General features: G+C 31.4%; 1 protein-coding gene across 3 annotated transcripts in view; it reads right to left on the bottom strand.

Annotated features, from left to right (window-relative positions):
• LOC106465050 (DNA polymerase zeta catalytic subunit-like) overlaps nucleotides 1-12,465 on the bottom strand; it is a 200,582-nt gene that overhangs the window by 43,241 nt on the left and 144,876 nt on the right. For all 3 annotated transcript variants that reach the window (XM_022392860.1, XM_022392861.1, XM_022392859.1), the window contains exons 21-23: nucleotides 10,247-10,304; nucleotides 4,627-4,706; nucleotides 881-950 (exon numbers count right to left, since the gene is read on the bottom strand). In XM_022392860.1, coding sequence (XP_022248568.1) covers nucleotides 881-950; nucleotides 4,627-4,706; nucleotides 10,247-10,304 — 208 coding nt within the window. The remainder of the gene's footprint in view (nucleotides 1-880; nucleotides 951-4,626; nucleotides 4,707-10,246; nucleotides 10,305-12,465) is intronic.

Below are 12,465 nucleotides of genomic sequence, written 5' to 3'. Positions count from 1 at the left end.
GAAATTGCATGTCTCTCATGAAACAATACGTAAACATCTAAGGAATATGTGAAAACTCCATAAAGAAGGTGCTTGGGTGCCTCACAAACTCTATCATGATCATTGTTTCCAACGTGTGAACGTTACTTCACCTCTTCTGGTGCGTAATGCTCGTGAACCATTTTTCGACAGAATTGTCACTGGTGATGAAAATGGATTCTCTATGCAAATATTAAATGCCAAAAACAATGGCTCAGTCCTAAACAAAAACCACTTCCAACCCCCAAACCTGGACTTCATCTGCAGAAAGTGATGCTTTGCATTTGGTGGGACATCAAATTAGTAATTAATTTCGAACTCCTCAATTCACAGCGAACTGTCAATGTAGAGATGTATAGTCAGCAAATGGAATGTTTAAATCAAGCCCTTCATCAGAAATGCCTTTCACTCCTCAATCGAAAAGGTGTTATTCTTCTCCATGACAATGCACATCCACATGTGGAATGTTTGACACAACACAAGATTATGAAGTTGGGTTGGGAAGTTTTTTCCCATCCACCATATTCTCTAGATATGGCACCATCAGATTATCATCTTTTTCATTCACTACAACATCATCTTAATGCAAATGTGGAAGGTGTTAAAGAGGACATCGACATGTTTTTTGCTTCAAAGCCAAGTGATTTCTTTAATCAGAGCATCAACAACCTAAGTGTGAGATGAAAAAACTTCATCGATAAGAATGGACACTATTTCATTTAATAAATGTTTTGTTTTGATATATAAGCTGTTTGGGTTTTTTCATCTAAAAATAAGCAACGTTAATTTCTTGAAGACCTAATAGTGGTTTTCTATATTTTTTGTACATATAAATAGTCAGAAAAGAAATAAAATTTCTTACCTTGTTGTTTTTGTAATCTTTCATAGCATTTTTAACCATAATTCTTGTGTTTAAGATGTCATTGAGCATCCTAGACAAATTAACGAAAATTGACCACAATCAATTAATTAAAACTGTTGATGCTACATTGTCCTTTTTCATTACTTGCAAAACACCAAACAAAAATACCATTTTGTTTTGTGAAATAAATAATTAACATAAATACACTTCACATATATTCTACAGCTTTACATTTGACCAAACTCAAAAACTATAATATCATATCTAATTAAACACAAAACTGTAAGAAATTTACTAGTTTATTGATTGTACTGACACAATTTCATGCACTATAGGTTTAAAGGTTGATTTGGGCTTATGTTGTGTACATTGTTTATATTCTTTACCAAGGTGAAAATTGAAGTGGATAGCAAGGATAATGTTCAATTTCTTTCAGACTGCTTTCCATGCTCTCATAATAGCATAAGATAATTTAGAATGAAAGTGCCACAGAAAAGAGTCATGAAAAGTTGAAACCTGACGAATTTAGAAATTTATTTAGAACACAAGAACGAATTTTCTTTCACTTTTACAACTCATTACTTACATGTTTAGTTTAATAATTTGAATATTTTATTTAACTACAAATTTTAAAAGCATTAGTAGTCATAGTAGTAATTAATCCTGATACCACATAAATCAACATGGAGTTGTTGCACTTGCTTCTGTACCATTAGTAGTAAAGTCAAGCAGTGAAGCATTTGCAGTATTCTAAGGCATTTTATGCTATTTTCAAATGCTTCAAGAAGTGAAATATATATATATATATATATATATATTTAAGATTCCATGTTTGGCACACATATATGAAATATGAAGAAAAGTGGTGAAAACTTGGTGAATGTATAAGGAGTTACATAATGACATATGACCAAGAACGGAAATATATATATATATATATATTTAAGATTCCATGTTTGGCACACATATATGAAATATGAAGAAAAGTGGTGAAAACTTGGTGAATGTATAAGGAGTTACATAATGACATATGACCAAAAAAGGAAATGTATATGTCACACAAAAACTAAGATGCATGCCAGGAGTTATGGAGAACCAACTGTTTATCTTATCTACATAAACAGATGCAACTGTAGCAGAGAGAAAGCTACGATCAAGTTTATGTTAACTTCATTAAAGGCAGGAAATGAATTCTATAAAAAGAATTTGACAGGAAATCAGAGACTCTGGAAAGAACTTTGATCGGAAGGAAGACAAGGAGAAATACATGCAAACAGGCTGTCAATTTATCATCTTCGATCATAACCAATTACTGAATTAGTTTTAGTTCTAGTTCCGAGACATATGATGAGTCAAAATATTCATCAATTACTTGACAAATCTACTTGCGAGTTGGATCTATACACTATTTGGAGAATCGTACGAATATAGAGAAATTGTTTTGGGGTTAAACTTCAGTTCTCTGATGCTGAATAAGCAGCCATTAGTCCTGCTTGCCAGAAAGTTCACTGCCTGTTCCTGATGTTACCTGATCTAACTGCTCTTATGCCAAGAACATCCTTGAAGATATTTGTCCTCCAACAAATAGAGAATACCCACTGTTCAACCTTGATGTAAGTAACAATTGCTATTTCTTTCAGTCGAATAGCGTAGTTAGGAAATTGATGTAAAATATATAGTGTTAAGGAGAACTCATAAAGTAAAACATGTTTGGGTACATTTGACATAATGTTTTAATTGATAATTTGCTGATTATAATAAGTAACCTATTGAATATTGTAGAGGGTTTAATTCATGAAAGTTTGATTGCTCAGAACAACACATTTGATTCTTTTGATGTGCAAACTTACCAAGATACTTATGTTGATGTTAATGTAGACGAATATTTGAATACATTGTAATAAAGATTTGATGGGATTTTTGATATCAGTCTCTGAGTTAATTCTTTATTCTAACTGTAAGCTTACTCGAGTTGGTGACTTGTGTACTCCTCTTCCAACTATATAGCTGGATTTAAAGCTGAACTCCAAATGACTAGCTTATGTAGCACCCATGTTACAGTAGTAATTAATCTTGATACCATGTAAAACAATGCGAAGCTCCTACACTTGCTTCTGTAGCATTAATAGTCAGAGTAGTAATTAATCCTGATACCACATAAAACAACATTGAGCTGTTACACTTGCTTCTGTAGCATTAGTAGTTAGAGCAGTAATTAATCCTTATACCACGTAAAAACAATGTGGAGTTGTTACATTTGCTTCTGTAGCATTAGTAGTCAGAGTAGTAATTAATCCTGATACTACATAAAACAACATGGAGCTGTTACACTTGCTTCTGTAGCATTAGTAATCAGAGTAGTAATTAATCCTGATACCACATAAAACAACATTGAGCTGTTACACTTGCTTCTGTAGCATTGGTAGTCAAAGTAGTAATTAATCCTTATACCATGTAAAACAACATTGAGCTGTTACACTTGCTTCTGTAGCATTAGTAGTCAAAGTAGTAATTAATCCTTATACCATGTAAAACAACATTGAGCTGTTACACTTGCTTCTGTAGTGGTAGTAGTCAAAGTAGTAATTAATCCTTATACCACGTAAAACAATGTGGAGCTGTTACATTTGCTTCTGTAGCATTAGTAATCAGAGTACTAATTAATTCTGATATCATGTAAAACAACATGGAGCTGTTACACTTGCTTCTGTAGCATTAGTAGTTAGAGCAGTACTTAATCCTTATACCACGTAAAAACAATGTGAAGCTGTTACACTTGCCTCTGTAGTGGTAGTAGTCAAATTAGTAATTAATTCTGATATCATGTAAAACAATGTGGAGCTGTTACACCTGCTTCTGTAGTGGTAGTAGTCAAAGTAGTAATTAATCCTTATACCATGTAAAACAATGTGGAGCTGTTACACTTGCTTCTGTAGCATTAGTTGTTAGAGCAGTAATTAATTCTGATACCATATAAAACAATGCGAAGCTGTCACACCTGCTTTGACAGCATTAGCAGCAATAGAAGAAATTAATTATTATTTGGAACTGTCTCACCTGTTTCTATCGTATTAACAGTCAGAGTGGTGATTAATTCCAATTCCACACAAAACAACATGAAGTTGTCACACCTGTTTCTATATCACTAGCAGTCATAGTAGTAAGTAATTTTGATTCCATGTAAAACAATGTAGAGCTGTCACATTTGCTTCTGTTGTAGTAGTGTTAGCAGTCAGAGTAGTAATAAATTCCAATTCCACATAAAACAACATTAGCTGTTGTACCTATTTATGTTCAGAACTTCCTTGGATGAATTAATCAAGAAATTGGCAAACTTAATAGTGATGTATACAACATTATAGTCACAAACCAGGTGTAAGCAAGTCTTGTAAAAATGATGTTTTATACAATAATCAGACATTTCAAACTGCTATACTATTAAGTTTTTTCTTGATTGTCATGACATTTGTAACATTATTTTAATGCATCTTAAGACATAATACACTGATTGATCAATAATTTTGAAAAAAAAATAACAACAAAAAAACAGAAAATAAAACAATTAAGTTATTCTTTTTCAGAAATAAGCTTCATCTTGAACCCCCAACTGCACGTGTATAAAAAGTGCTTTATACAGCAACTTCAAATATCTATTTGAATCATATAATAAAAAAACAGTACATTCTAACTATGCTTTAGTCATGTACATTCTTCCTTAGAAATGTTCTAAAGTACGTGGAACTTACTGTGGCAAAACACCTTGCCGAACAGAGGACTTTACAAAGACTACTCCATTTGGTGATATTGTGATGTCCTTCCACAAAAGCTATAAGAGACGACGAAAAAAAAACATAAATGAATGATGAATTATTTTACAATCCCCAAACAAAATTCATTTCAGTTTACCAAATGTTTTAATTTCACACATAATTCTTAGTATCTTTAGTTTATTCAGCTGATATATACAAGTTGCAAGAATTGAGTACATTTCTATCTAATATTACATTTAAAACATAACACCATATTACATCATCGGTAGACTTTTCTACAAATACTCTGATTAAAACCATTATAGGATATTAGGTGTATTGAATATTGTAGCTAGGATAAAGCCCCAGAAATGTGTAACAACCTTGATTTCATTTTTATGCAAAAAAACATAATGTGATCTGATATTCACAAATCAATGGTATATAAAAGTAAAGGAAACATGCTGTTTTTAGTTAGCATTTTCAATAACACCAGCATGTCTAAAGAGACCAAGACTGATCATGAAATATGCTAGGACTAAAACAAAGACAGTTGAACATTTCCATTCTGCAGAAAACAGTAGGTCTGCTAAAAACTGGTCAAAACAACAAACTATTGAAGAGTGGCCATAAGTCTGACAAAGTGTGGTAAGCAGGATGTGGACCCACTTTCAGACCACTAATATACTTAGTTGTAAGCGTGAACAATACAGATCATTGTTGACAGCCTATGAGACAACCACTATATGACAATACAGACTTGATGCAATTGGCAGGCCTAGTTTTCCAACTGAATCAATAGTTGAGAGCAGATAATGGATTGACAAGTTAGAAAGTAAATGGTGAGAAACTTGCTTCATAAGATGGGCCTTTATGCCAGACAATAAACAGTGTGCATTCCTCTAATTCATCAACAGTTCTTCTTCAGTGATGTCAAGATCAGGTTAATTAATCAAATAATATGTGGGCAAATGTCTTTTTCACATATGAATCATGTTTTAAATTTCAACCAGATAATATGAGTTTGGCTAGGACTAGATTCAACTCCAAGTTCATAGAGGAAAGATGCATACAGTTATGAAGGCATACTGGTCTAAGCAGGGATCAGTAAAAGTGTTGCCATACAAAAGGTCAAATGGTCAGAACTTTCTTCTAATGGATAATAATGCATGTCCCCTCTGTGCTCAAGTGGATAGCATTTTCTTGAAAAAAGAAGGTATTGAGGGAATGGACTGGTCAGTATGTTCATCAGACAGACTTGAATTCAAATGAACAGGTATCAGATGCTCTAAAAAATGCTTGGCAGAACATGGTTAACCTCTAAGTAGTGTTGAAAAACTGGTAATAGTTCTGAAGGAGATGTGGAATATGTTATCCCAGTAACTCACTCATTTTAACAAGCCACACTGACATGTGAATTACATTAGCATCCCTTGTAGTCATGCAACTATTTAACCCTCTCTCCATGCACAACTTTCTCTGCATCCATGAGGTTTTAGTGAGTTACATTCAAGACTTAATTAAACTATTTTCTTTTCATGGTATACCAATAAATATAGCATAAAAATGTAGTTAATAATCCATATTTTAATTGTGTATATATTTTAAATTATTACTTTTACAAGGCAATATTTAAAAAAATATAGAATTTCTCCTAGTGTGAGAATTGTGACATTTGCTCTCTAGGCATCTCCTCTTCTCTAATTTATTTACCACTCCTGCACGAAGTACAAAATTTACCCTAAATTATTTTCATTCCTCAGGCAAAGCATAATTTTCATAGCCTTCAATCCTATTTGGTTACAGAGCCATGAAATAGACAACCAGACCCCCTCTTGTCACACCCATCTGTCACATCCTTTCTTTCAGAAATTGCCAATAGTTATCCCTGATGTTCAATAGTATTTATAACTAATAGAAAGCCAAGGTTTACATCTGTCAACTGACGTATTATATGATCTTGTTTTCTGTACAGAGAATTGTCAGTTTCTCTTCCAGGTCAAACTTTATTCCCACGGGGAACACATAGATGAGTTTAGCTGAATTCCTAATGCCTCTTGTCACATAGAAAGCCACCAAAATTGTGATAGTTGTGGGATATTTGCTACTTTTTGCACATTATTAGTCTGTGTTCTTTGCTTCATTATTTAATTAAGTAAACAAATATTTAGTGCAGTACTACCATTACTATAAAAAAGTAGGGTTAAGTGCTAGTTTTTCGTGCGTATTCTTTAGTTATTAAGCTGCATGTTCACCAAGTGATTTAAATATAATGACATAAATAGTAATTAGACAGGGTTCAAAGAGCAATAAAACAATAAAATTTAAGTATACATAGATGTATACTGTTATGAGTTTAAAGCTATTTAGGATAATGTTTGTTTGTAATTAAGCACAAAGCTACACAATGGGCTATCTGTGCTCTGCCCACCGTGGGTATTGAAACCCAGATTCTAGCATTGTAAGTTCGCAGACATACCGCTGTGCCACTGGGGGCTATATTTAGGATAAACAAATTTAGATTCATTCTAGGAAGAAAAAAAGGTAATTTGGATTTATTTCGATTTTCTTTTAGTAGTTACGAGGTCAATCAAATTGACCAAAATAACAGATAAAATATAAAGTTTTACTTAAAAAAACAACAACAAAGAAAAAGTATGAAATTTATTTAGGAGGTTTTAGAGATTATACAAATAAAATTTGAGATGTTTGAGACAAAGAAAAGTATTTTTAACTTTAATGTGGAAATCACCTAGCAGTTGGAATAGTATATAGAAATAATATATATACATTCACAGACAGATCTTTAGTAAAAAATATTTCATTAAAAAATCTAATTTTTTTGCATACAAAAGACTTGTAATGTTTACTGAAAGTCTGCCAAATTTTATGAAAATACACAAAGTGTATTAAAAGTTATAGTATGGAAACTATAATGAGAAAAAAGTGGTTATGAGGTCCGTCAATTTGACTGATCTCCTAGTGAGAGCGTTAACAAATGTGTTATGATAATTTACTAATCTGCAAAGTTTATAGCCCCAAATGAGCATTTGTGGATATAGACTCCAACAACAGATATTTGCATATCACGTCACATAACATTTGTTTTGCATAAAGTTAACTGACAGTTTTATTGACATTATTTAACAACAGAGTTATGCCTTGTTACACAGCTAGAATACGGGAAACTATTACTTAATTGTTTTGAACATTGTATAGTTCTAACTGAAACATAATGCCACCAAAGGAAGAATGTCTGAGATAAGTTCCCAAAGTCTACACTTGTTTCACCATTCCCAGGAAAACATTTCAACAGGTAAACTATCCAAACTTCTTGAGAAAATTTAAAAACTTAACTCGTATCATCTTCTGGCTGTTTTTAACACTCCAGTGAAAAAGATTTTCTCTCATACCTCTATCGTTATCAATAAAGATTCACTCTGGTAGCTCTTTTCTCTACCCTTTATAAGAAATTTATACCGTTCTTATAAGAAGGAAAACAAAATTGAAAAGACTTCTCTGAATGAGGTTTAACTATTCTTAAACAAAACATGAATAATTTTAACCTTTCTACTATTAAACAAAAATTTCTGTCCATAGACAACTGTGAATCAAGTCAGCCTGACACTTTCAAAAATTATAACCATATATCTTTTATTTTCTTTACAAGAACATTATTATCAATTCCTCTGTCCCAAGAATATGATTTTATATTCCTTAATATTGAAACACATTTTCCATTCAATTATACTTAGTAAATAATTTTCAAAAAAGCTAGAATAACCTGAAAATTTTGTTACTTTAAAACCCATGTTGCTGTTAATATAATATAAGCAAGTTAATCCATTTCACACTCGAAAAACACAAAAGGCTAATGTTTAACTCTGGTTTCCTGTGGCACAATTTTTTTGTGGATGGGATAACTCCCAGCTACCTGCTGGAACCCATTACATAACTGAAGCAATTGGGTTAAATTGTCTTGCTCAAGGACACAACAAAATGCCGTGGTCAAACCTCTCACCAGTAAACTTTCCACCACTAGTTTACACTACTTCCTTTTAATGTACTCTGCATAATAACAAACAAGAAATGTCCAAAAGAAGAGGCAACTGAAGAACCTCACTATTAATATTTGTACAATCAGAAAAACATCCATAATTAATTTCTAATCTACAAAGTTGATATTTTTCACTTAAGTTCAATCCAACTTAAGGGACACCTCCATAAGTCTCTATCTAAACTGATTCCACGATATCCTTCTTTTGGTGGTAACTATGTTGCCCAAATGTATGAGTATCTTCTCAAATGATGTGATGACTAATGAAACATACAAAAAATTCCATAGTGCACAATCTTAATGCATTTTGATATTCTATTTTTCTGTTATGAAATGTTTTTTTTTATCTCTCTCTCTCTCTATAATGTATTCCAGCCCACACAAGCATGTGATAATGCAAAAACTATCATAAAAGTGTCTGCTTTTTTTAACTGTGGTACAGTGGCTCATAGAATGTTCTAAGTTTTTCAAGTACAAACTTTAAGCTCATAGCTTCATCATCTATCGATTTAAGATCAAATTACAGTTTTAGACTCAGGAGGTCAAACCTTTTTGATTGATGTATTTGACCAAACCCAAGATCTCATACATTAATTTAATCTAATCCTGCCTGAAATAATTTAAATTTGAGGGTAGGCTGGTAAAGATCCTAATGAGTAATAAAACTGAATCAGGTATACGTGCACCCCACGCTTGGTATTGGCGCACACAAAATATAGTTAATAAAAAAGAAAAAAAAAAGGTCTCATAGATTAACTTAGGCAGCTAAAAAATTGGCTTCCTGCACTATGTATACCGAATCAAAACTCATATTTTAGTATTGTAAGTCCATAAATGTACTGCTGACACTGGGTGATGTATAAGAAACTGTAAAGTTTGGTGTCCATGCTTGCATTTGTTTGTATAATCAAGACATCTAAAAGAACAGTTGGTGTATACTTTCCATTTCCATGACAAAATGTGCTACAAAGAAGTCACCTTGTTCAAAATGGAAAACGAACTGAATTCTTGGGGTGTTGCTTTAGCAGCAGTTTTTAATATCCCAGGCTCTTTCATCAACACATTAATTTTGAAAATATGGAGGACAATAGCAATATTTAACTAACTAATATATATCTTCAATGTCTAACATCTTTTATTATTGTCTCATTTTAAAATTTTTAGGAAAAATATTATCATGTTTAAGAGTTTGTAATCTCTCAATAATTTTTGTGAGCAATTTTGTTTTCAGTAATATCAGTTTTCACCTGTCCAGCTAATATGAGAATACCAAATTTAACTTACATATACTGAAAAACAGTACATGTTCAAGCGTAACAATAAGGTGCTGGAGACCTTGTTTATACACATATTTTTAAGGTAAAAAAAGTTTCAAAATACACTGTACATCCAGCTTCCAAGTATGAATGATATAAGAAAATAATATACTGTTAAAGATTTCACCTTGCTGACTTAAACTGCATTCAAATATGAATAGCATGAGGAAATAAAGTTTTTAACATAATGAGTTAAACTGCTTTCAAATATGAATGGCATGATGAAACAATTTAGTCAACAAACCTTGAGCAGTTCAGGTGGTACAGCCAAGGAAGTACATCCAAATTCAAAAGGTTCATTTCTATGACAATGAAAATATGAAAAACAGATGTTATAATATATTTTGGAACTCAAGAAATTACTCATTTGGTAACAGTTAATCCTACGTGTATGAGGTTAATCCAACCAAACCTGTAATGAAGAATTAATGTATACTATAAATTCTAAATTTCCTTAATGTATGTATCTCCCTGAAATATGGTAATCTTTTAGTTAACATTACAAGTACACAAAAATTCAGACTTTTCCATAAAGTATTTCTGTTAAAGATTTGTCTTTGAATTTACTTTACTTAGTTTAACTCAAACTGTGATTAGTCTTACAGTTTTTAAATTTTATTTGCACCACTTTTAGTCTCCTAAATGAATATGAAAATGTTTTTGTTCAGTAAAACTTTATATTTTTATTTTCTCTACCAAACAAAAAATTAAATAAATCTAAATTTCCCATTTTCATTTCTATAAATGACTGTAGATTGTAACAGAAAACTACTTATTTTTCCTAAACAGCCTCAGGCTCATAATACTTTACAACTTTTTTCATTTAATTTTATTGTTTTATTGCTCTTTCAACTGTGTCCAACTACTGCAAGTAGCAATAAATCACCAAGGGAGAGTAAGAAGAGTTTATATTCCACAAAAATTCAGGTTATATCACACAATGCCTAACTACCTATGTTCTTTGTCCATTCCTTGAGGCCAAATTATCACTTATGTTCTTTAATTTAATGAGTTTTAAATTTTTACATTTCAGTTACTTTTGTTAAAAAGTATATACCAATAAGTAAAAAATACACATAAAAATGATAAATTTAGCACTTATTTCAGGACTGAGTCATTTTGCTTTTGAAAGCTGGTCTTTATTAACCCTAAGTTTTTCTCACTAAGTTAGTTGTCTAAAAAAGAATTAATTCAGCTTTCAAACAATTCCAACACTAAAACAAAATGCCTCAAGACTACTATAATATATCTGGCTTTCTAACAGACTATTTTTCTCACTTGCTGGAGTACCATCTTCAGTCTTCATTCAATAAAAACTGCTTGAGAATTGGTACCTTTTAATAAAATAAATTAACATAAAGACATCATATTAAAGTAGTTCACAAATGGTTTTTATATTTGTTATAAACATGACAAGTAAGCATGAATAAATAAGTAATTTCAAAAGCAGGGAGGAGCTTCTATGGTGGGTGTAACAAACTTATTGATATCTCAGAAAATAAAAAAGATGGTAAGTTCTTTTGATTCTGGCCTGTCAATGTTTGTAGATGGTGTATCTAATTGGTGGACATTCTGACACCAATATAAGGGAAGAAAGAAAATCTAAGATATATAATTCAGAGCAGAGAGGTATCACATGACACAAAGAAGTGAAGAATGAGAGTTTATTTATATAATTCCTTTGTAGATTAAGAAATTAAAAGTTATATAATATTAAAATTTGTATTGTAACCTACATTTTGATGCCAAGTTTATTCACAGTATTGGTAATAAAGTTGATTTATTAAGTTCTGAATGTAACTCTGTAAAAAACATAACTCTGACCCCCATCTGTGTATACAGAGTTAATGCAAATTGTAATAAACCAAAATATTACTTATGAATTAATGTTGTATAGTGCAATCTCATTAACAATTCTATACATAATCCAGAAGTTTCTGTGAAAGAGAAAATAAAAATTAGAAGAACACACTGCATAAATAACTTAAATCATTATTCTAGTTCTTTCAAAAACAGTTTCTCATTACATTTGACTAAAATCACCATAACTCTGGTTATTTTAATATGAAGATCAGGTAAAAAAGGAATTGTTGAATTTAAACAATGAAAATAAAACAATTCTACAACTATGGATACAGATGTGTTGTGAGAATTAGCTATCTTCTAGATTCTAGAAAGTGAATACAGCCCTTATATAGACAGGTTATAATACTTTTTTTAAATTTACAATCATTCGATAAGACAGCTAAAGCCCCTGTATAGGCAGACTATAACAGAATTACACACTTTACACCTCTTTTAGAGACAGTTTACAACTATACACCTGGAAAAAAGTTAAGCACCCCCAAATATTTTTCAGGATTGCTTATTGAAAATAAGGTTTAATTTTCATGATGTTGAGCAATGTTCATAATTTCAAACATAATTAAAAGGATGTGAGCGTTCAGGTGTGACATTTAAATC

The sequence above is a fragment of the Limulus polyphemus genome, unplaced genomic scaffold (genome assembly GCF_000517525.1).
Source record: "Limulus polyphemus unplaced genomic scaffold, Limulus_polyphemus-2.1.2 Scaffold1818, whole genome shotgun sequence".
In the NCBI taxonomy this organism is placed as follows: domain Eukaryota; kingdom Metazoa; phylum Arthropoda; class Merostomata; order Xiphosura; family Limulidae; genus Limulus; species Limulus polyphemus.
The sequence above is the reverse complement of the archived record's forward strand: the minus strand, read 5'-3'. Positions and strand labels throughout refer to the sequence as shown.